At 44.7% G+C, this 26,169-nt stretch overlaps 1 protein-coding gene across 20 annotated transcripts in view; it reads right to left on the bottom strand.

Moving 5' to 3' along the window:
• The window catches only part of TNIK (TRAF2 and NCK interacting kinase), a 451,082-nt gene that overhangs the window by 257,375 nt on the left and 167,538 nt on the right, over positions 1–26,169 (bottom strand). For all 20 annotated transcript variants that reach the window (XM_073626212.1, XM_073626214.1, XM_073626204.1 and 17 more), the window contains exons 3-5: positions 20,276–20,332; positions 8,136–8,261; positions 3,968–4,078 (exon numbers count right to left, since the gene is read on the bottom strand). In XM_073626212.1, the coding sequence (XP_073482313.1) occupies positions 3,968–4,078; positions 8,136–8,261; positions 20,276–20,332 (294 nt within the window). The remainder of the gene's footprint in view (positions 1–3,967; positions 4,079–8,135; positions 8,262–20,275; positions 20,333–26,169) is intronic.

The following is a 26,169-nucleotide window of genomic DNA, read 5'->3' on the forward strand; positions in this document are numbered from 1 at the left end:
TTTAAACACATCAATGGAAACAGTGGAAAATGTACAATCCTGTGTAGGTATAACAGGCTCAGAAAAGTACAAAATTTGGTTTATAATTATTATTATTTTACAGGATTTATATAGCGCCAACAGTTTGCGCAGCACTTAACAAAATGAAGGCAGCCCTTACAGTTACATTACCATTTGGTACAGGAGGAATCAGAGGGCCCTGCTCGTTAGAGCTTATAATCTAGGAGGGAGGGTCAATTGATACAAAAAGTAATAGCTGTGGGGGATGAGCTGATGGAGAAGGTAAAACAGCATATTAGTTAGAATCAGGATAAGCTTCTTTAAAGAGAAGGGTTTTCATGGATCGGCTAAAGATGGAAAGACAGTCAGACAGATTGGGGTAGGGAGTTCCAAAGGATGGGAGAAGCTCTGGAGAAATCCTGGAAGTGAGCATGGGAGGAGGTGACAAGGGAGCTAGAGAGCAGGAGGTCTTGGAAGGACCGAAGGGAGCGACTTGGTTGGTATTTTGAGACTAGGTTAGTGATGTAGCTGGGGGCAGCTTAGTTGTGGATGGCTTTGTAAATTATTGTTAGTACTTTGAATTTTATTCATTGGGTGAGTGGAAGCCAGTGCCAGTGCAGGGGTGCAGGACACTGAATGGTAGGTAAGGTTAATGAGTCCTACAGCAGCATTCATTATGGACTGAAGGGGGGATAGTGTATGTAAAGGTAATCCAATGAGGAGTGAGTAGCAGTAGTCAAGGCGAGAGACAACCAGGGAGTGAATTAGGAGCTTTGTGGTGTCATTGGTTAAAAAGGGGCGTACTCTAGAGATGTTGCGGAGGCTAAGGCAGCATGATTTGGACAGGGATTGCATATGGGTCTGAAAGGACAGTTACCCTTAGCACTCTGGCATGTGGGGACAAACTGATAGTTGTACCATTGATCTTGACAGAGAAGTCAGGGGAAGGTACATTTGGGGGAGGAAATATTATGAGCTCGGTTTAGATAGATTCAGTTTGAGAAAGTGGTGTGACATCCAGGCTGATATGTCTGTTAGTAAATCAGTGATGTGTCAGGAGACTGATAGGGTGAGCTGAGGGGTAGAGAGATAGATTTGGGTGTAATCGGCACATAAATGGTAGCGGAAGCCATGGGAGGCTGACCCAGGGAGGACGTGTAGATCGAGAATAGTAGAGGTCCGAGGACGGAACCTTGGGGGATCTCAACGGTAAGAGGTGTTGGTGAGGAGGAAGTGGAGTTGTAAGTGACACTGAAGGTGAGGTGAGAAAGGTAAGATTCAAATCAATGGAGAGCACAGCCATGGATACCAAGCAAATTGAGTTTTTTGAGGAAGAGGGGGTGATCAACTGTATCAAAGACAGCGGAGAGGTCTAAGAGTAAGTGTACAGAATAATGACCGTTGGTTTTAGCTCTTAGTAAGTCGTTTGTGAGTTTTAGGAGAGCAGTTCCTGTGGAGTGCTGTGGATGAAATCCAGACTGAAGGGGATCAAGAAGGTTATTCTCAATGAGGTGGTCGCTCAGTCAGTTGTAGACTAAACGTTAAAGGAGTTTGGAGGCAAAAGGGAGTAAGGAGATGGGTCTTAGTTTGTTAAGAATGGTGTGGTCCAGTGAGGCCTTTTTTAGTATGGGAGTGACTAGTGCATGTTTCAAAGGGTTGAGGAAGATGCCAGTAGAGAGGGAGAGGTTAAAGATATGAGTTAAAGAGTGTAAAGAGTGTAGGATAGAGTCAGAGGGTGACCGTAGTATTTGAGAAGGAACAGGGTCAGGAAATTAGGTGGGCAGGAAGTTAGGTGGATGTTAGAAAAAAGTTTATCGACTTCCTCTGTAGTAGCTGGGTTAAACAAGAGTATTGATGGTACAGGAGGACAAAGAGTGTAAAGTGAGGGAGATATCTGTAGAGTGGAAATCTCGAGACGAATTGTCTCAATCTTATTTTTGAAGTGATTAGCAATCTCCTGGGAAGTGAGTAAGTTAGTGAGTGGAGGTAATGGAGGATGAAGTAGATCATTAAAAGGTAGAAAAGAGTGGCCAGGTTGGGGCAGGCAAGGATGAGATTTTGGCATAGAGACCATCTGTAGCAGAAAAAAAGAAGAGAAGGGTTAAGATGTCTAACGTTTCTACTGGTAATTGTTTGGTAGTTGGAAGGCAAGGAGGATAAAGATAAGGAGAGAGTGAAACTAATAAGGTGGTGATCAGAGAGAGGAAAAGGAATGTTTGCGAGGTCGCATAGCGTGCATTGGTAGGAGAATATGAGGTCAAGGCAGTTGCCAACAGAGTGAGTAGAAGCATTTGTCTACTGTTTTAGGTCAAAAGAGCAGGTTAGGCTCAGAAATTTAGACGTAGCAGGAGTGTTAAATTAACAGGGATGGTGAAATCACCAAGAATGATTGTTGGAATTTCAGAAGAGAGAAAGTAGGGTAGCCAGGCAGCGAAGACGCCAAGGAAGCATGATACCGGTCCAGGAGACCAAAAGATGACAAAAATTCTCAACGAAACTAGAAAAAATAGACGAATACAATGAACTTTAAATGAGGAGAGGGACAGAGAAGGGGGTGGATGAGGAACCTGAAAAGTGCTTTGAGGGGATAAGAGTATTCTAACACCACCTCCTTTCCGTCCACTAGGCCTGGGAGAGTGAGTCCACAGGAGGCCACCATGGGAGAGGGCAGCAGGAGAAGGAAAGTCAGATTCTTGAAGCCATGTCTCTGTAATTGAAATAGGTAATGGACAGTGGTAAGTTTGTTGCAAACAGAGCAGGCATACCAAAGGACAGAGAAGAAAGGGAGGCTGGTTCTAGGCAGAAGAGTAATAGATATTAGATTGTGAGGATTGCGGCTGCTGTCAGAGGATAGGGGGTGCTGAGTATGTTGGCCAAAGGTAAATGAAAGCGGTCCAGGATTTGGGGAAATATCTCCAAATGTTAGGAGAAGCAGAAGGATGAGAGAGGTGATATGGGAGTGGCTAGTTATCCCAAATCTGTTTTTTCAATTTTGGATGGGAAATTAATAATTTACTGACAACTTTGGTTTTGCTTCCTCTATACAGCATTGCACGCCTGTGGCATTCTCTGCTATTGCAAATGTAACTGGAAGACCGAGTCTACTAATGCAAGCTGTGACTTATGGCAGGACCCACAAACTGCAATTTAAAAATCTCCTGGAAGAGTTAGACAAAACATATTTTTGTTTCTAGATTCACCCTTTTTATAAATTGCAAATCCCTTTGATTGTACGGGATTATAAATAATGTCCATATGCTACCCTAATATCTTCTGACATTAAAGAGAACCTGTACCGCAGAAGTTGTTCCCCAAAAAAGGCAAGGCAGAGGGCAAAGAACTACTTACCACTATTGCCTGTAGGCTTCCAATGACTGATCTTTTCCCCCATTACTGACTTACCATACCTTGTTCCACACCTGTATGGAAGTGACTATCTTGGTAAAGGAGCAGTTCTGTGTTCGTCTAAAATTCATATTATTTTCAATAGTCTTGGAAATAAACACAGCATATGAAACTAGGAACCATCGCTATTGTCCAATGGGATTAATAATGTTACTACCACTGGGCACCTATATTAAGCACTAAGTATTCTGTGAACCACCACATAGGACTAGCTGTGGCAGTTTTAATATGCATGACATAGAGCTAATCAATTCCCTGACTTCAATTATCCTTCCACCCTTGCAGAAATCTGCAGGTGAATGGAGGCAAGATAAATCCCTATTAAGAAACAAAGATCAAATAATTCAGAGTGAAATGAATGCTTACTGACAGAATTGATAATAGTGATACCATTTTCCTCCTTACCGCCTAATGATATTGATTTCACACTTCACAGAGAACCATATAAAACTGCTCTGCATTAAGAATTCTTCATTTTCTATTCTCATTTTTTGTACATACTGTATATCTGAATAATGTTAGGAACATTACTGAATAACAGCAGGTAGACATACAAACATACCCGCAAGATTTCTCTACAGATGTATGCAATCCATTCTTCTTTTAACGTATTGCCTTTGGTGTTCTTGATTAAGTCAGTCACAGATCCAGCACCACAAAATTCCATCACCAGCTGGGGAGTAAATGACAAATTTTAGGCATCCTGTTAAGTTTTGTAAATGATTAGAAAGTGACATGTAATTAGTTTTGTAAAAGCATTTGCAGTGACGAAAGCAGATAAATTAGCAGTAAGTCAACTGCATGTGGTAAGCTTGCTTGCTTGATTTAAATTATATCATATCTTTGGATAATTTTGGATAGACTGTGGATGTATTAGAAATCCTGTCAGTTTATTTTTGCTGTCTGTGTCCCCAGTAGGAATATTCATCTTCTCTGGATACTGCTATCAGTAGGACTAAAAATTTGCGAAAATCTAAAAAAAATGTAAGTTGTCACTGGAACAGGAATAGAGAACAGATCTTCCAAATTGGGACACTTCCGGTGACTGCTGTCTACATGAGGATTCCCTTTCGTTTAGACGTTTACTTTTACTTTCAGGTTATGCATCCAAGGCAGAAACTTAAAGTGGAGTTCCGCCTGGGTGAAAAAAAAATTAAAGGTCAGCAGCTACAAATACTGTAGCTGCTGACTTTTAATATAAGAACACTTCTATTAACTCGTCCCTCGGCTCCGGGTGCAGGTGTCGGCATCCTTACTAAGGGAAACAGGAAGTGAATCCTTGCAGCTTCACAGCCTGTTTCCTACTGCGCATGTGCGAGTTACGCTGCACATTCCTGATGGTCCCTGCTGTCTTCTGGGACCTGTGTGTTTCCCAGAAGGCAGTGGGGGGGAATTAGGGCCAGACATTGCATAGATCGCCGCATGAGACTGCGGCGATCTTTCCTCGGAAGTGGGAGCGGATACCTGGTTTTGACTGGTATCTGCTCCCCCCTCCCCCCTGAAAGGTGCCAAATGTGGCACAGGAGGAGGGGAGGCATCAGATCCGCGGAAGTTCCATTTTTGGGCGGAATTCCGCTTTAATGTAAATCTTCCCAGTGGGAAACAGGCAGCATAAAGGTTTTAAAATTAGGTTTAACTTTATTGTACTCCATGTAAATGGGCAGCACAGTGGTGTAGTGGGTAGCACTTTCGCCTAGCAGTAAGAAGGGTCGCTGGTTCAAATCCCAAACACGACACCACCTGCCTGGAGTTTGCATGTTCTCCCTGTGCCTGCGTGGGTTTCCTCCGGGTACTCCGGTTTCCTCCCACACCCCAAAGACATGCTGGTAGGTTAATTGGATCCTGTATAAAAAATTGTCCCTAGTATATATGAATGTGAGTTAGGGACCTTAGATTGTAAGCTCCTTGAGGGTAGGGACTGATGTGAATGTACAATGTATATGTAAAGCGATGCGTAAATTGACGGCGCTATATAAGTACCTGAAATAAATAAAATAAAATAAATAAATGTAAAACATATCAAAAAAAAAATCTGGCTTTACATACAGTGGGGACGGAAAGTATTCAGACCCCCTTAAATTTTTCACTCTTTGTTATATTGCAACCATTTGCTAAAATCATTTAAGCACATATTTTTTCATCATTAATGTACACAAAGCACCCCATACTGACAGAAAAACACAGAATTGTTGACATTTTTGCAGATTTATTAAAAAAGAAAAACATGGTCCTAAGCATTCAGACCCTTTGCTCAGTATTTAGTAGAAGCACCCTTTTGATCTAATACAGAGATGAGTCTTTTTGGGAAAGATGCAACAAGTTTTACACACCTGGATTTGGGGATCCTCTGCCATTCCTCCTCGCAGATCCTCTCCAGTTCTGTCAGGTTGGATGGTAAACGTTGGTGGACAGCCATTTTTAGGTCTCTCCAGAGATGCTCAATTGGGTTTAAGTCAGGGCTCTAGCTGGGCCAATTAAGAACAGTCACAGAGTTGTTGTGAAGTCACTCCTTCGTTATTTTAGCTGTGTGCTTAGGGTCATTGTCTTGTTGGAAGGTAAACCTTCGGCCCAGTCTGAGGTCCTGAGCACTCTGGAGAAGGTTTTCATCCAAGATATCCCTGTACTTGGCTGCATTCATCTTTCCCTCGATTGCAACCAGTAGTCCTGTCCCTGCAGCTGAAAAACACCCCCACAGCATGATGCTGCCACCACCATGCTTCACTGTTGGGACTGTATTGGACAGGTGATGAGCAGTGCCTGGTTTTCTCCACACATACTGCTTAGAATTAAGGCCAAAAAGTTCTATCTTGGTCTCATCAGACCAGAGAATCTTATTTCTCACCATCTTGGAGTCCTTCAGGTATTTTCTAGCAAACTCCAAGCAGGCTTTCATGTGTCTTGCACTGAGGAGAGGCTTCCGTTAGGCCACTCTGCCATAAAACCCCGACTGGTGGAGGGCTGCAGTGATGGTTGACTTTCTACAACTTTCTCCCATCTCCTGACTGCATCTCTGGAGCTCAGCCACAGTGATCTTTGGGTTCTTCTTTACCTCTCTCACCAAGTATCTTCTCCCCTGATAGCTCAGTTTGGCCAGACGGCCAGCTCAAGAAGGGTTCTGGTCGTCCCCAAACACCTTCCATTTAAGGATTAAGGAGGCCACTGTGCTCTTAGGAACCTTAAGTGCAGCAGAAATGTATTTGTAACCTTGGCCAGATCTGTGCCTTGCCACAATTCTGTCTCTGAGCTCTTCAGGCAGTTCCTTTGACCTCATGATTCTCATTTGCTCTGACATGCACTGTGAGCTGCAAGGTCTTATATAGACAGGTGTGTGGCTTTCCTAATCAAGTCCAATCAGTATAATCAAACACAGCTGGACTTAAATGAAGGTGAAGTACCATCCCAAGGATGATCAGAAGAAATGGACAGCACCTGAGTTAAATATGAGTGTCACAGCAAAGGGTCCGAATACCTAGGACCATGTGATATTTCAGTTTTTCTTTTTTAATAAATCTGCGAAAATGTCAACAATTCTGTGTTTTTCTGTCAATATGGGGTGCTGTGTGTACATTAATGAGGAAAAAAATGAACTTAAATGATTTTAGCAAATGGCTGCAATATAACAAAGAGTGAAAATTTTAAGGGGGTCTGAATACTTTCCGTCCCCACTGTATACTTTAAGCAGTGTTCTAATAAAACTAATGTTTCCACTATACACCGCTTGACAAATATCCTTAGTTTGGTTTTAGTCCTTGATTCTGACAGAATTTAGGATTACATATAGCAACAAAATAAGTAAGGCTAAGCTAGCTCTAAAAGGATAAGCATGCATTTATAAAAAAAAGAAGAAAACAAAAATCATAACACACCCCTTCCCAACACACACTCTCCTTCCTTATCAAATATGCAAAGATATGTAAAGGTAATGCTTATAGCATTTACCAACCCAAGTTGTCAATGACATAACGAAGGCCAATTAAGTATTTTTTATTTCCTCCAGTGCTCTGGCATACTCAGACATGTCACACATTTGGAAAGGCTGGGTCATAATGAATAATGGCTGTCCTTGCAGTAAGCAAAGACCATGCATGGAATGCAGTATTTTCTTTATAAGGCAGGTGACGTGTTTATATTGTATAAAACTTTAAAAATGACACTAAAACACACACACACACTGTCTAATTTACATTATCCCTTCTATTTCTGTATGTGGATAATGGCACTGTAATTATTTTAATTAAAAAAAAAAAAAAAAAAAAAAACACATCCAAGTACCTTTATCCTAATCGATATACAGCTGTCACATGACCCAGCTCTTTCCCAGCCTGTCTGCTGGGAAACATAAGCAGGAGGAGCTTCTAGTCCTCCACTGCTGGTCACATGTTCAAAGTAAAAAAACAGCCTTTGGGATAAAGAGTAAATATAAATAACTAATATCAATAAACAGATCCAAGTTGAAGATTGCTTCCTGTAGGCGTGAAATGTGTTTACAGAGAAACAATGGATGCATTTCTAAAATTGTATTGGAAGTTCATGACATCAGTTTAGTTGCTTGCTGCATCTGATGGTGTTCTTTCACACTTTATCTACCAAATTTTCCCATGGTCACCGGATGTTTAACAATATTAAAGCCCAGGGTTCAGTCACCTGTGTTTAGGAAGTGAATGCACATCTATATCTGTAACACAAACCTTCTATTGAATTAGGACTTTTTTTTAGCACACTCAGCTTACCCAAAGCTGGTCATCCATTCCTGGGGGATTCTTTTTGATAAAGGCTCCATAGTAAGTAGCAATGTTCCTGTGATGGGAATATTTCTTGAGCATATTAATCTCCTGCTTGATCTCCTCCTCTTCATCCTAGAATAAAGTATCAGATGTGACAGAGAAACTATGTCCCGTGTATTTACACAGACGTCCATTGAATAGGACAATATATTGTATTTACACATGCAGAAATTCTATTACATACAGTTCTAAAATCCAGTCTGTATCATCAGGTTTCCAGTATGAGCTGAAGATGCAGCTAACCATTAAATGTGTGTTAGTGCAATTTAGTCCAACAGCACCCTGTAGCACGCTATTGATTAAGTCTATACTTACGCAGACACACATTTTTAATGCTCTGTACAGGTATGCCCCTGATGATGTCATATTGTGATGAAGTGCGTAGGGCGGGACCTGTGACGTGTGACATCAGCACGCTGGATGCCGTGGCCATTTTGAAGGTTTGATAGATGTGCATTTGTTTTCATATGCATGTGAGGTTGATACCGTTACATTGAAACAGTCTTTGGTTTTACTGCAGATTTACTGCACTATAATAACTTTTCATTTACACTTTCATGAGATATACACTCACTGGCCACTTTATTAGGTACACCTGTTCAATTGCTTGATAATACACATTGCTAATCAGCCAATCACATGGCATCAACTCAATACATTTAGGCATCTAGATGTGGTAAAAATGACTTGCTGAAGTTCAAACCGTGCATCAGAATGGGGAAGAAAAGGGATTTAAGTAACTTTAATTGTGACATGGTTGTTGATGCCAGATGGGCTGGTCTGAGTATTTCAAAAACTGATGATTTACTGGGATTTTCATGCACCACCATCTCTAGTGTTTACAGAGAATGGTCCGAAAAAGAGAAAATATCCAGTGAGCGGCAGTTCTGTGGAAGAAAATGCCTTGTTGATGTCAGAGGTCAGAGGAGAATGGGCAGACTGGTTTGAGATGATAGAAAGGGAACAGTAAATTAAAATAACTAGGAGGAGCACCGAAATTTAGTCCGCCAAAACATATCAGCTGAAAACTGTATTTTCAGCATGTGGCCAAAAGAAGAAAAGGTGCTGTTAATGGCACCGGAAAGGGGGCGGCCTGCTCCGGGTGCTGCACATTGCGGGGGGTGTCATCCTGGTGGCTCAGTCCTCCCCTCCCTCCTCCTCACGCAGAGAGGTGATCTCCCTGTGTCTCAGAGCTGAATTGTTTGGGTGGCCGCAGTAACAATGTCCCGCCTTTTGTGATAGACAGCACAATGATCCAATGCCGGGAAATTGAATCAGTGTGACGTGTATCACAGGACGCGGAACATTGGTACTGCGGCCGCCCGGCCCGGGAAATTCAAATTCAGCTCGGTGAAACAGCACTCTGATCCGGGCAATGGTAGGCTGCATCTGACAGGCGCTGGTGAGGCTATCATCAGGCACTGTGGAGGCTGCATCTGACAGGCGCTGGGGAGGCTGCATCCGACAAGGGCTGGGGAGGCTGCACCCGACAAGCGCTGGGGAGGCTGCACCTGACAAGCGCTGGGGAGGCTGCACCCGACAAGCGCTGGGGAGGCTGCACCCGACAAGCGCTGGGGAGGCTGCACCCGACAAGCGCTGGGGAGGCTGCACCCGACAAGCGCTGGGGAGGCTGCACCCGACAAGCGCTGGGGAGGCTGCACCCGACAAGCGCTGGGGAGGCTGCACCCGACAAGCGCTGGGGAGGCTGCACCCGACAAGCGCTGGGAAGGCTGCACCCGACAAGCGCTGGGAAGGCTGCACCCGACAAGCGCTGGGAAGGCTGCACCCGACAAGCGCTGGGAAGGCTGCACCCGACAAGCGCTGGGAAGGCTGCACCCGACAAGCGCTGGGAAGGCTGCACCCGACAAGCGCTGGGAAGGCTGCACCCGACAAGCGCTGGGAAGGCTGCACCCGACAAGCGCTGGGAAGGCTGCACCCGACAAGCGCTGGGGAGGCTGCACCCGACAAGCGCTGGGGAGGCTGCACCCGACAAGCGCTGGGGAGGCTGCACCCGACAAGCGCTGGGGAGGCTGCACCCGACAAACGCTGGGGAGGCTGCACCCGACAAGCGCTGGGGAGGCTGCACCCGACAAGCGCTGGGGAGGCTGCACACGACACGCGCTGGGGAGGCTGCACCCGACAAGCGCTGGGGAGGCTGCACCCGACAAGCGATGGGAGGCTGCACCCGACAGGCGCTTGGGAGGCTGCACATGACAAGCGCTGGGGAGGCTGCACATGACAAGCGCTGGAGAGGCTGCATCTGACAGTCGCTGGGGAGGCTGCATCTGGCAGGCAGTGGTGAGGCTGCATCTGACAACCAATGGTAGGCTGCATCTGACAGGCGCTGGTAGGCTGCATTTGATGGACACTGGTTAAGCTGCATTGATCTCTTGTAATATATCTGCAGTCTCTGACCATCTCCTGTATCATGTCTGCTAGAGGTTCACCAAATGGAAATTTTGCTAATACTATTAATAGTGTGCTTAAGTTTAAGAGAGATTGCAGACATGATACAAGAGATGGTTAGAGACTGAGGATATGAGACTGCAGAGGCTACATCTGACAGGCACTGGTGAGGCTGCACCCGACAAGCGCTGGTGAGGCTGCACCCGACAAGCGCTGGGGAGGCTGCACCCGACAAGCGCTGGGGAGGCTGCACCCGACAAGCGCTGGGGAGGCTGCACCCGACAAGCGCTGGGGAGGCTGCACCCGACAAGCGCTGGGGAGGCTGCACCCGACAAGCGCTGGGGAGGCTGCACCCGACAAGCGCTGGGAAGGCTGCACCCGACAAGCGCTGGGAAGGCTGCACCCGACAAGCGCTGGGAAGGCTGCACCCGACAAGCGCTGGGAAGGCTGCACCCGACAAGCGCTGGGAAGGCTGCACCCGACAAGCGTAGGGGAGGCTGCACCCGACAAGCGCTGGGGAGGCTGCACCCGACAAACGCTGGGGAGGCTGCACCCGACAAGCGCTGGGGAGGCTGCACCTGACAAGCGCTGGGGAGGCTGCACCCGACAAGCGCTGGGGAGGCTGCACCCGACAAGCGCTGGGGAGGCTGCACCCGACAAGCGCTGGGGAGGATGCATCTGACAGTCGCTGGGGAGGCTGCATCTGACAGTCGCTGGGGAGGCTGCATCTGACAGGCAGTGGTGAGGCTGCATCTGACAACCAATGGTAGGCTGCATCTGACAGGCACCGGTGAGGCTGCATTTGATGGACACTGGTTAAGCTGCATTGATCTCTTGTAATATGTCTGCAGTCTCTGACCATCTCCTGTATCATGTCTGCTAGAGGTCCACCAAATGGAAATTTTGCTAATACTATTAATAGTGTGCTTAAGTTTAAGAGAGATTTCAGACATGATACAAGAGATGGTTAGAGACTGAGGATATGATACAAGAGATGGTCAGAGACTGCAGACACTACATCTGACAGGCACTGGTGAGGCTGCATCCGACTGGCTCTGGTGAGGCTGCATCCGACGGCCGCTGGTGAGGCTGCATCCGACGGCCGCTGGTGAGGCTGCATCCGACAGGCACCGGCGAGGCTGCATCCGACAGGCACCGGCGAGGCTGCATCCCACAGGCACCGGCGAGGCTGCATCCCACAGGCACCGGCGAGGCTGCATCCCACAGGCACCGGCGAGGCTGCATCCCACAGGCACCGGCGAGGCTGCATCCCACAGGCACCGGCGAGGCTGCATCCCACAGGCACCGGCGAGGCTGCATCCCACAGGCACCGGCGAGGCTGCATCCGACAGGCACCGGCGAGGCTGCATCCGACAGGCACCGGCGAGGCTGCATCCCACAGGCACCGGCGAGGCTGCATCCCACAGGCACCGGCGAGGCTGCATCCCACAGGCACCGGCGAGGCTGCATCCCACAGGCACCGGCGAGGCTGCATCCCACAGGCACCGGCGAGGCTGCATCCCACAGGCACCGGCGAGGCTGCATCCGACAGGCACCGGCGAGGCTGCATCCGACAGGCACCGGCGAGGCTGCATCCGACAGGCACCGGCGAGGCTGCATCCGACAGGCACCGGCGAGGCTGCATCCGACAGGCACTGGTTAGGCTGCATTGATCTATTGTATGTCTGCAGTCTCTGACCATCTCCTGTATCATGTCTGCTAGAGGCGCCCTGAATAGAAGTTTTGCTAATACTATTAGCAGTGTGCTTAAGTATATGTAAGAGATTGCAGGCATGATACAAGAGGTGGTTAGAGACTGAAGACATGATACAAGAGATGGTTAGAGACTGAGGACATTATACAAGAGATGGTCAGAGACTGCAGACTGCATTTTTCTTGAGCTTTTCCTGCACTAAAGGTGCCAATAATGGCCAACACTAAATTCATATTAATTTAAATTGATTATATTAATTAAAAAGTCAAATATATAATTAAAAAACTGTTTTCGGTTTCGGTTTTCGGCTAAGTGTATCCTGCATTTCGTTTTCTGCACCAAAATTTCCATTCAGTGCACCTCTAAAAAAAAAAAACACTTGTTACAACCATGGTATGCAGTATACCATCTCTGAATGCACAACACATCCAACCTTGAAGCAGACGGGCTACAGCAGCAGAAGACCACACCAGGTGCCACTCCCATCAGCTAAGAACAGGAAACTGAGGCTACAATTCGCATAGGCTCACCAAAATTGGACAATAGAAGATCGAAAGAACAATGCCTGGTCTGATGAGTCTCGATTTCTGCTGCAACATTCAGATGGTAGATTCAGAATTTGGCAAAAACAACATGAAAGCATGGATCCATCCTGCCTTGTATCCATGGTTCAAGCTGGTGGGGGATATTTTCTTGGCACACTTTGGGCCCCAAATGAGCATTCTTTAAACACCACAGCATATGAGTATTGTTGCTGACCATGTCCATCCTATTATGACTACAGTGTACCCATCTTCTGATGGCTTCTTCCAGAAGGATAATGAACCATGTCACAAAGATTAAATCATCTCAAACTGGTTTCTTGAACATGACAAGAATTTCACTGTACACAAATGGCCTCCACAGTCACCAGATATCAATCCAATAGAGCAATATAATAATATATCTGCAGTCTCTGACCATCTCCTGTATCATGTCTGCTAGAGGTTCACCAAATGGAAATTTTGCTAATACTATTAATAGTGTGCTTAAGTTTAAGAGAGATTGCAGACATGATACAAGAGATGGTTAGAGACTGAGGATATGAGACTGCAGAGGCTACATCTGACAGGCACTGGTGAGGCTGCACCCGACAAGCGCTGGGGAGGCTGCACCCGACAAGCGCTGGGGAGGCTGCACCCGACAAGCGCTGGGGAGGCTTCACCCGACAAGCGCTGGGGAGGCTGCACCCGACAAGCGCTGGGGAGGCTGCACCCGACAAGCGCTGGGGAGGCTGCACCCGACAAGCGCTGGGAAGGCTGCACCCGACAAGCGCTGGGAAGGCTGCACCCGACAAGCGCTGGGAAGGCTGCACCCGACAAGCGCTGGGAAGGCTGCACCCGACAAGCGCTGGGAAGGCTGCACCCGACAAGCGCTGGGAAGGCTGCACCCGACAAGCGTAGGGGAGGCTGCACCCGACAAGCGCTGGGGAGGCTGCACCCGACAAACGCTGGGGAGGCTGCACCCGACAAGCGCTGGGGAGGCTGCACCCGACAAGCGCTGGGGAGGCTGCACCCGACAAGCGCTGGGGAGGCTGCACCCGACAAGCGCTGGGGAGGCTGCACCCGACAAGCGCTGGGGAGGATGCATCTGACAGTCGCTGGGGAGGCTGCATCTGACAGTCGCTGGGGAGGCTGCATCTGACAGGCAGTGGTGAGGCTGCATCTGACAACCAATGGTAGGCTGCATCTGACAGGCACCGGTGAGGCTGCATTTGATGGACACTGGTTAAGCTGCATTGATCTCTTGTAATATGTCTGCAGTCTCTGACCATCTCCTGTATCATGTCTGCTAGAGGTCCACCAAATGGAAATTTTGCTAATACTATTAATAGTGTGCTTAAGTTTAAGAGAGATTTCAGACATGATACAAGAGATGGTTAGAGACTGAGGATATGATACAAGAGATGGTCAGAGACTGCAGACACTACATCTGACAGGCACTGGTGAGGCTGCATCCGACTGGCTCTGGTGAGGCTGCATCCGACAGGCACCGGCGAGGCTGCATCCGACAGGCACCGGCGAGGCTGCATCCGACAGGCACCGGCGAGGCTGCATCCCACAGGCACCGGCGAGGCTGCATCCCACAGGCACCGGCGAGGCTGCATCCCACAGGCACCGGCGAGGCTGCATCCGACAGGCACCGGCGAGGCTGCATCCGACAGGCACCGGCGAGGCTGCATCCGACAGGCACCGGCGAGGCTGCATCCGACAGGCACTGGTTAGGCTGCATTGATCTATTGTATGTCTGCAGTCTCTGACCATCTCCTGTATCATGTCTGCTAGAGGCGCCCTGAATAGAAGTTTTGCTAATACTATTAGCAGTGTGCTTAAGTATATGTAAGAGATTGCAGGCATGATACAAGAGGTGGTTAGAGACTGAAGACATGATACAAGAGATGGTTAGAGACTGAGGACATTATACAAGAGATGGTCAGAGACTGCAGACTGCATTTTTCTTGAGCTTTTCTTGCACTAAAGGTGCCAATAATGGCCAACACTAAATTCATATTAATTTAAATTGATTATATTAATTAAAAAGTCAAATATATAATTAAAAAACTGTTTTCGGTTTCGGTTTTCGGCTAAGTGTATCCTGCATTTCGTTTTCTGCACCAAAATTTCCATTCAGTGCACCTCTAAAAAAAAAAAACACTTGTTACAACCATGGTATGCAGTATACCATCTCTGAATGCACAACACATCCAACCTTGAAGCAGACGGGCTACAGCAGCAGAAGACCACACCAGGTGCCACTCCCATCAGCTAAGAACAGGAAACTGAGGCTACAATTCGCATAGGCTCACCAAAATTGGACAATAGAAGATCGAAAGAACAATGCCTGGTCTGATGAGTCTCGATTTCTGCTGCAACATTCAGATGGTAGATTCAGAATTTGGCAAAAACAACATGAAAGCATGGATCCATCCTGCCTTGTATCCATGGTTCAAGCTGGTGGGGGATATTTTCTTGGCACACTTTGGGCCCCAAATGAGCATTCTTTAAACACCACAGCATATGAGTATTGTTGCTGACCATGTCCATCCTATTATGACTACAGTGTACCCATCTTCTGATGGCTTCTTCCAGAAGGATAATGAACCATGTCACAAAGATTAAATCATCTCAAACTGGTTTCTTGAACATGACAAGAATTTCACTGTACACAAATGGCCTCCACAGTCACCAGATATCAATCCAATAGAGCACATTTTGGATGTGGCAAAATAGGAGATTCACATCTTGGATGTGCAGCCGAAAAATCTGCAGCAACTGCGTGATGCTATCATGTCAATATGGACCCAAATCTCTGAGGAATGTATCCAACGCCTTGTTGAATCTATGCCACAAAGAATAAAGAGAGTTCTGAAGGCAAAAGGGGGTCCAACCCGGTACTAGGAAGGTGTACCTAATAAAGTGGCTGGTGAGTGTATACTGAATGGGTTATATGACGCTATAGGTGGAGGTGCATATCTGGCATGAGATGTAGAATTCAAGGTGTACATCCTAAAACGGCACAATACTTACTTCACTATTTCCCATGGTTTTGAGGGTATCACCAGTTTCCAGATGACCTTCGATCCACTTCATAGGTGTGGATAATAGTTTAAAGGTGTTTTTAGACCACTCTATATTCTGAGGGTCTATATAATTTTATATGCAGATTGGCCTCATCTCTGTGATGTTGTGTGCATTCATCTTTCACGCTGAAGCTGGTGCTGGGATTCTACATTACAAGTTAACCATATTGTATGGATGTTATAACGTATTAGGTTCAGCGTGCACACTTTTCTTATAGGTACATCTAGACCTCAGTATAAAAATACATTAATTCTTATTTAAATACAAGTATTTAATATTTATTTAAGTGAAAACATTTAACGGTGAGATTTGCACTCATAATAGTTTTATTTTTCAATGTTGTTCAGGTTAACAAATCAGAATAATTGGTGTTCTTGTAGACAGGGCCACCAATAGAGGGGTACAGGCAGTCCTCCTGTACCAGGCTCAGGTCCCTTTGTGTCAGCATGGGGGCTCTGGCCTAGTAGAGACTTCATAAATCAAAATAACGGCTTAAAGGGTGCTGTGGTAACATTCTTTGCTGTGAACATGCTCCGAAAATGGCTGGTCCTGCCTATTTTTCCCAAGCTGCCCTTACATGCTTGGAGGGGGCAGCCTAAGGAATTTATTTCAGTGTACAGAGGTGAAATCCTCCTTCATTCATGCCCCCCACTCCTGCCACCGTAATTTTCCTGTGTTAGGGGTTAATAGAACCGTGGGAGCTGTCATGGGCTCTCATCAAAAGTGTCCAAATATGCCCCCCCTTTTCGCCCAGCTACTTCATTCATGGAAGCTGTTACTACAGCTTCTATGAATAAAACGGGATCCATTAATGGATTACTGGCGAATAATTGAACAGATTCTATGAATGTGGGAGCTGGGCAGAAAGAGCAGGCCTGTGACAGCTCCCACAATTCTATTAACCCCCGCCACACAGGAATATTATGGCAGTAGGGCCAAGGGGGACATGGATAGAGGAGGATTTCACCTAAGAGGCATCAACACAAAAAACACCTCCTACGAAATGTAAGTTATGTCCTGCAGTAGGCTTTAGGCTATGCATAAGTGACTCCTAAAACATCCCTAAATCAGAGACCAGTTTACATTGGCTTACGTGCTATTGTGTTTTGATTAATCAGAGACAATTTTCCCATCTACCAGGGTATAACTACCTCTGTGCTATTGTGAACTGTGTACATTAGTGTTATTTACCTTTAAAGTGAATCTGCCCAGCCTATATATGCTGAATTATTTCCATATTCCAAACAAGCAGTAAAATCACTTTAAAACAAGCGCTCATTCACTATAGGCATTGTGAAGAAAGGAATCAAAGTTCACTGAAGATGTACAGAAATCTCAGCTAGTTTCTAAGAAAAGCAAAATTCGGCCAGGCTGTCGGTCTTCTAATGTAAACACACAGTAGGCGTTTATAAACTTTAAGAAACAAAAGTATATTTTGTGATTTTTGAAGAACTTTCAGAATGAATTATTTCACAGTACATGGAGCTAGAGAGGTCAGTGAGGGTTTGTTTTAAAGCTCTCTTACTGCTTGTCAAGAATAATGCCCATTGTCTGGGAACAGTTGAACTTTTAAGGTCAGCGCTTGCCTTCTTTTTCTTTGCACATGGACAGCACTTTATAATTTTTACACTTTAATTATGCAATTCAGTTCCTGAGTGTATACTTTTTTCTTATTATTTACTCATGTTTGAGCCACATTAATTGGACACAATTAAGCTATATTTAATTGTTCCAAGTGGAGGTGGATCAAAGATCAAACAACTGGTGTCAAAGATTGTTGATACCAATCCTATCAATTACTTTGTATATATTACGGATTTGGACAATATTAGCATAAATGCAAAACTTTGAAAGTAGTGTACTTTTAACTTCCATGTCACACTATATGCAACAGATCCTGGGCCCAACCCAAACCCAACTACTACTGGCCCCCATTCACCAGATGCACAGGACAAAGCAGTATTACTTTGATGTTTCTTTGCACCATTCTGCAATCGGCTGTTTATGCTTGTAGACGATTTACTGGAGTTTGTACAAAAAAAGAAACCTCCAGAACTATCAGGTATTTAAATTATATTATGGTCCATGTTTTGATTTTGCATGAGGGCCGGGGGGCTTTTAAGCACTCACATGAGCATAATGACAATAATACTGTAGTGAACATGTTTTCACCAAACCTCACAAGAGTGACCCTGGTACAGTAACAATGTTCCTTTGGAACGTTCATGCTAATAGGTTTATTTTGGAACAATTCAATGACCTCCACTTGGAACTTTCCAGATAAAGGAGGAAATGATAACAAAAACATCAATGTTTTAGTGGAATGTCAACTGATTCACTCCATTCAAAATATAATAATTTGGCAACAGCTTTTGACAAAGAATTTCAAAACTGGGAATATGGAATTCAATGAAAATCAGGTTAGCCTTCTTTTCTCGATCCTGTTGTAGTCCCCTTACACATTGGTGAAAGAGGTAAAGGTGTCTTTAGAAGGACCTTTAGCCCAGAGCTGCCACTGTAAACACATAAGCTTGCATGTCTACAGGCTGCATTCACCTCTAGAGTAAACATTAGATGGAGCGCTATCAGTAGGGAGCACATTTCATTGGACAAAATAAAGCATAGTGTTTAATCTCTTCTGCCTCTAAAGCCTAGTAATCACTAGTAGTTTTTTTTTTTTTTCAACCCAGCGAGGCTGAACAAAAAAAAAAAACTGACAACTCCAGAGGAGCCACTGTACTAGTCATGCAATGTTAATACAACAATCTCCCCTGGTGTGGTATTGTGTTCTGACAGGGAGGAGGGCCCCCCGCCAGAACACTCCGGTCAGTGCGTTAAGCCATTTTTCAGTCATACCCCATTGACAGAAGCCGACTTCTGTCCAACTGGCTGCAGTATACACGGCCCACATTTCCGATGCCGCCCTACGTTCAGCCTGTGTCTACTAGGCTTTAAGATGGTACTTGTTGAAGTGACATGGATTGGCAAAAATGTGTGTAATGAATGCCCTGGGAACTGTGAAGAGAGTTTTGGCACGCCAAAGAATACCCAAGCACATTTGCCAACTATGAACATCAAAAGCAAAGCAAAGAGTCAGCAATAGAATTTATGCTCCAGCTTTTAGTACCTTGTTGCATTCTGATATATAATATGTTCTATCAGGTTTGCCCCATCTGCATGCCAGGACTTAGTAAAACTCAAATGATCCCAGTAAATATTGATTCATCCAACCATGGAAGCTTCCTACCTCAGAGACTAGCTATGACCTGCCATTCCAAATGACAGCAAGTAGGAATGACAGTTCTGTAACTTGCATGCCAATTAATGCAGTCTTCTGTACCATTTATGTCACTGTAGCAAAACTTTATGGCCTTAAAACCTAACTCAAGCTAAAACCCCTTTAAGGTTTTTATCGCAGCCTGTATCCAGATTCTAAAGATTTCCCCATACTTCCTGTCAAGAAGGGAAGGAGTAAAACCTCTGTCAGAATATTATTACTGTCTGTGACTTCCAGTCCTGGTGATGGTCACTCACTTTTTTCTTGACCTATGGTCACAGGCTGTCAGGTAAGCAAAAAGTGAGGTGAATTCTCCCCAATAGGGACACAGACAGCAAAATAAACGTTGACAGAAGTATTAGTTTCATTGGTTGAAGCTGAGATAGATAGACAGATAGATAGACAGACAGACAGACAGACAGACAGACAGACAGACAGACAGACAGACAGACAGACAGACAGACAGATAGATAGATAGATAGATAGGTTAGATAGATAGATAGATAGATAGATAGATAGATAGATAGATAGATAGATAGATAGATAGATAGATAGATAGATAGATAGATAGATAGATAGATAGATAGATAGATTAGATAGATTAATTAGATAGATTAGATAGATAGGTTAGATAGATAGATAGATAGATAGATAGATAGATAGATAGATAGATAGATAGATAGATAGATAGATAGATAGATAGATAGATAGATAGATAGATAGATTAGATAGATTAGATAGATTAGATAGATAGATTAGATAGATTAGATAGATAGGTTAGATAGATAGATAGATAGATAGATAGATAGATAGATAGATAGATAGATAGATAGATAGATAGATAGATAGATAGATAGATAGATAGATAGATAGATAGATAGATAGGTTAGATAGATAGATACTCCTCCCTAACTTGTAATAAATTAACTGAGCAGCTTGTGAGATTTATCACAAAGATACAATATAAAGCCAATGTTAATTCATTGAAAAAGATACTGTATGTAAACACACCTATAGAAAAAAACATCCTAGCGCTCAAATGCTAGAGGGTAAAAGAAGTATACATTACCCCTGTGACATCCATGACCTTGATGGCTGCCAGCTGCCCTGTTTTAACATGACGCCCCTGTAACAAAAATAAATATAATTACATAAAATTCAATTTATAAAACTGACTCATTTCACTTTGAAGTAAGCAACTTTTTTCTTGTCTGAATCATCACCTGAGTTTGAGCTATGTATCAATGACAACTTTGCAGTTACTTCTTTGATAGATTAGCCTTTGCTACATGGTATAAAATAAGCAGATTTGTTGACATTTTGACATAAAGGGAATTGAGTGCAGGGCCTTGTACAGATCAGTGAGTCAGCCACCATTTTCTACATGACTAAGCACCATAAGGGTCATTTCTTTTATATCAACAACCACAAATCCAACCAATTAGAAGAACATAAAAAAACATCCGCTTCCCACAGCCGTTTTCTTCTGAACTTTACTTTTTAACCCTTACAGCAAAAGTGATCCCTTGATACAAAACAATGTATAACAATCATCAAATCTGCATGCACACCTCACAGAAAACCCATAAAATGAAGCTCACGGGGACCAGTTACGAGAGGGCAAACTTATTTATACAGATACAGCTACAGGCCATTAAAAAAAAAAATCATACTTTTAGGATACTACAAGAGAACAACAATCTGTATCACTTCCAGCATTATACTAGCATTATGTTATATGATCACCTAGACAGATTTAAAGTAGTGACACGTTTCTTTAAATTAAGTGCATGTTTTCTCCCTTTGTTGCATCTCAGTTCATTTGTTCATTTAGAACACAGACCAGTCACTAGTGGTGCACCAGAAGGCCCCGTAATAGATCCTTTTCTATTTAATCTTCAAATTATATAACTAAAGGTTTGGTGGGTATGTCTTTTGCTGATGACACAAAGGTGGGCACTAGGGTTGCACTGGAAGATTGGTTGAAGATGTGAAACTTGCAGGTCATTGCTTTTAAATTAAAAAAAATGAACTTTGGGAAAAAGAATCCTCAGAGTGCAATATTGGGGATACAGCATTAGCCAGAACCAGAAAAAACTTGGGGGTGTTTATTTCAGATGATTGCAAAAACAGCAAAGTGAGTAGCCTGGTAGTGGGGAAAGTGAATAAAGTTATGGGATGCATCTAAAGGGGTTACCATCAGAAGGAAGGAGGTCCCGATTTCCCTATATAAATCTTTTTTTGGACCTCATTTAGAACATGGTGTCTAGTTGTGGAGAGGTCACTTTTGGTAAGACAGAATGAGTCTTTCAATGAGTAACAAAAATGGTAAAAAGCCTGAGGGATAAAGCATATCAAAAGTGATAGCCATGTAGAAAAGGGGGCACTGGCTGTCCCAAAAGACTCCGATAGTAGAACTCAAATTCTCATGGCGATGCAGCCAAAGGGTGACAATGGCAGCATGCTCATAAACATGGGGTCAGTGATAGACAAAATATTGTGCTGAAGGCATTTATAATGATGTCATTCTAATGATATTAGGTTTAGATTCAAATATGCCGAACAGTAGGGGGAAGGAGCTTGAGAAAGGTGTGGTGTCAACTACAGAGGGAAGTAAAAGTATCAATGTATGGGCCAATGGTCAGAGATTTGACTCAAGGGCTTATTACAAAAAAGAAATAAATACATCTCCAAGGCACACTATTACAAGAAGGCTCAGGGTTAGTCTAATAATATTGCTGTGTTCTTGTAGAGATTTCTAGATATTTCCTACTTTTCTAAGATTCCTTGACAGGAAGTGAGGAAGAATTTCCCTTATACCAACAGAAAGGTTTTAACATGTGCCCATAGCCATTTTACTTATAATGACCTGCCAAATGAAAGACAGTTGAAATGCAAGGCAGTCAGTATTTTTTTGCTCTGCAGCATCATCTAAACACAAAGGATAAGCTTGTCTATAGTGCTATGAATCAAGTCATTTTGGCCTGGACCCAGTGGCATCTCCAGCTTTCATATTTAGGGGGGGCACATGGGGGGACAGGGACAAAAGTAGGGGGCAACTATAAAATTAAATTATATATATATATCCTGGGGTCCTTTACTACGATCCCACAACGGGCCCTTTCACATGTTCTGCAGTGAGCTCCGGGCCCTGGTGTTCTGCCACTGTGGGGTTCCCCAGCCTCATCTTGCTGTCCTGCCCCTGCTATTGACAGCGCTGGTCTGGCATCTGTCTCCTTGGCAGCGGCGGCAGTCTATTAGGGCCTAGTGCTGGTAACATTATGGGTGTATGCAGGGGAAGGCTGCCACTATTGGTTGTAGAGAGCCGAGCCCCCAGCTGGTCACCTAGAAGCAGTAATGCTGTATAACCTTCTCTGTTGACATGCTGATTGGGATGTGATCCAGGTGATGCTCCCAGTCAGATCTAATAAACAGAGTATTTATTAGCATCAAGAGTACAACCACATCAACCGTATGTTCAGCAGCCATGTGGGCTCTATGCCTGTAAGGTGTGGGTTTTGATCAATAAAATCACTATGATATTTAACACTAGGATTTGACTAGCAGCATCACCTGAATTGCATCACGATCAGCATGTCAGAGAAGGCTGCACTGCTGCTAAGCAACCTGCAGGGAGCTCAACTGTCTACTCTACAACCATTAGAGATGGGTTTGGGTGTGTTTGAAACCCCACATGCCCGATCCCGCCAGGAAGCTGACACTGCATACAGCTAATCACAGGCAGTGAGACATTCCTGATCTGTGCAGCTGTGGACAGGGAAATGTCTCAGTGTCTGTGATTAGCGCTGTGTAGTGCCGGTGTCTTGTCGAATACAGTCCCCTATCCAGAAGTGTCCGCCCTGTACTGCGCAGGCGCAGTACGGAGGACAAACGAGACGCCGAAAGTCTCCGAAGTTCAACAGCTGATCGTCAGCTGTACACGGCGCCTGCGCATTTATTCTTACCCTATGTCCAGGATCATTCCCTACTATCCAAGTGGACATAGAGTCAGAATAAATAGTTGCCGAGCGCAGCGAGGCCGTGCCCGAAGCGTGGCGAGCGAAGCGAGCCCGCGAGGGGCCCTGTTACACAGCCATCGCTAACAGGTGCCCGAGCGCCGTGTACAGCTGATCAACTTCGGACATTTTCGGCATCTCCTGCTGCTCCGTACTGCGCAGGCGCTGCGCCTGCGCAGTATGGGGCGGACACTATCTGATAGGAGGACACTATATGTCAGAACACCGGCTTCCTGGCAGGATCGGGCATGTGGGATTTTGAACATGACCAGCCCATCGCTAACAACAAATTGTGCTGCCCCTCCTGTACATCAGCCCCATAAAGTAACCAGCACTGGGTTCCAATGTGCCGCTGCTGCCATGGAGACAGAGACCAACGCTGACTAGCCGGGACAGGACAGCAACCCTGGTAGTTCCACCACTGGTCCACACTGGGAGGATTCCCCAATCCACCTATAATGTGTAGATGGGAGAATTGGATTATTTCTTTTTATTTTTATTCAACCTGATAGTTGAATGAAAAAAGTAATCAATGTATGGGCTGCCTAAGTGCTAAGACCAGCCATAGGCAGTTTAAATCTCAGCTGGTTCAGCAGGAACTGGCTGAGATTTGAACCATTAATGAGCAGGCTGAATGTACTAAGTTGATTGATGAAATTGGGTACAACCAACCTGCCAGATACTCTTATGATTATCACTAGTGGTTGCTATAGCCACTAGTGATAATCACCGTTTGTTGGGAGAATACAATTACTGGGCAGGAAGGATATTCCCTTGTCACCACTGTCTGTGTTGATGTGAGAATCATGCAAGTTTCTTTCCTGCAATCTGTGGATGCAGGAAAGAAATAAGCACCATCTATTGCCTGCCTTACTGAAAGTGAAAGTAAATTGTGAAGGTCTTGAAAGAACAGGAGAGGGGGAGGGACAGATGGGGGAGAGAAGGGATGCAGACAATGCAGTTCAGTGATTACAGTGTACTGCAGTGCACACACTTACCCACTGGTCCAGGCTAGAAGCTCAGGCATCATTAACACACAGTCAGGAATGCTGCTGATTTTCATGTTTCCCACCCACACATCCCCTCTCTTCAGATACAGCTGCACGCTGGGGATAGTGTGGGCGGGACTGGAAGACTCAGGAGGAACAGGGGCGGGAGGAGGAGGAGTTGTATTAATCTCTGCTCTAACATACATGTGGAGAGTGAGGGGGGTGGCTGGACTCGCTGGGCTGTGAAAGTGTGTCATAGACTGACACTCGGCTCAGCTTGCAGTCACCACTCTTTACAGGCTGGTTCTCCTGTCCTAAGGATGGGAGAAATCAGTCTGTTTTTTTCAGTAACAGAGTCCTTGTGGAGTCCTTCCTGTAACTCACTCTTCCTGCCAATGAGGATGCAGGGGAAGGAGCAGATCGGGCGGCCATGGTTGTGTGAGCGCTTGCATTATGCAGTGTCAGCGAGCATAGGGAGGGGGGAGGAATCACCCACAGGAGCTGACTGGGGACGCTCTCCCTCTCAATAGAGACTGTGTTACTCCAGCGGTGGCCCGAGTAAGATGTGTCGCATCCGCTACGAATGCAAACAAAAAGACATTGCCTTTTTGTGAAAAAAAAAAGAATTTTTTTTTTTTAATTGGGGGGGGCACATTGTGGGGCACAGCATAATGTTGGGGGGGGTCAGGGCCCCCTCTGGCCCCCCCTAGTGACGCCATTGCCTGCACCAGCATATGACAGTTTCAAGATTAATTTTAAATCCTATTGGGCAAAGCATACAGTTTATATTTTGGCCACTTAAAATTGATGTCTAATGAAATACCACAGTACCCCACCAGGGAAAACAGACCTTCCTTCCTTATGAACTAGTCATACATCACACATATGTATGGGATTTTTTCCATTTTTTCATGCTACACGAATAGTGTACCACAAGCATAATTTTTTTGCGCGTTTTATGATTTTGTGCATGTTCACATGCTACTATAGTGAGAATGCAAAATGTGTCCTGTGCATCTTCTAAATAGTTCTTGCTAACAGAATAAAAGCACAGCAAAACATTATCCTCTCCCATTATATAATAATTTAATCACATAAACACAGTTTAGATCAGTGAATATGTATAAAATATGTGAGTTACGTAAAATGTATTCTTTCAAACTCTCTAGTGGCCGTTGCATGCCTCAGTGTGACACTGACAAGCAAGACTGCCTGATTGTTACACAATTCCAGCCAGTTCTTATGACTGTATGTGAAAGGAATTTACAACACATCATTAAAACCAAAGTTTGATGCTGGTGATTAGCCTCATGCTTACATTTCAACATTTCATAGCAGAGAAACATGGAATATTTAGAGCTTTCCTAGGTATGACATAAAACACAACACAGTGCTTTAATTAACAACAATAATTTTAAAAATAATAATCTATAATAATAATATATCTTTTGGGGCCAGGAGACTAGCACTGGTAGCTTGAGCCACCAAGAACATGTTACAGTTCTAACAAATGTCCTATCTTTCCCATACATAAACTCTTTGCAGCCCTTAAACGAGCCCTTAAAGTATACAGTAACTAAAGGCAAAACTTTTTTTTAGTTTTGGATGGAGTGGATATATAAGAACACCTCTCAATTTTTTGTTCCTGTCTGTGTCCCCATTAGAGAGAGTCACCCTCTCTATTTGTCCTGTTTACCATTATCATTGAAAGTAAAATAAAAGAAATCCCAAATTTCAGGTTGTCCCCAGAAAACTAATAGGAGGGGAAATCTTTCAATGGGGACACTAGTTCTGGTTATCTGGGGGTCCCCAAGATATTGCCTTAATTAGCAGGGATTTCCTCTCACTTCCTGTTTTGGCTATGAGACAGGAAGTGGAGGTAAATCTCCCCAATGAGACAAAGATGGCAAAATTAAACATTCAGGGGTTACAACCCTCCCTTACTCTATCCAAAATGG

Source organism: Aquarana catesbeiana, linkage group LG04 (assembly GCF_042186555.1).
Source record: "Aquarana catesbeiana isolate 2022-GZ linkage group LG04, ASM4218655v1, whole genome shotgun sequence".
NCBI lineage: Eukaryota > Metazoa > Chordata > Amphibia > Anura > Ranidae > Aquarana > Aquarana catesbeiana.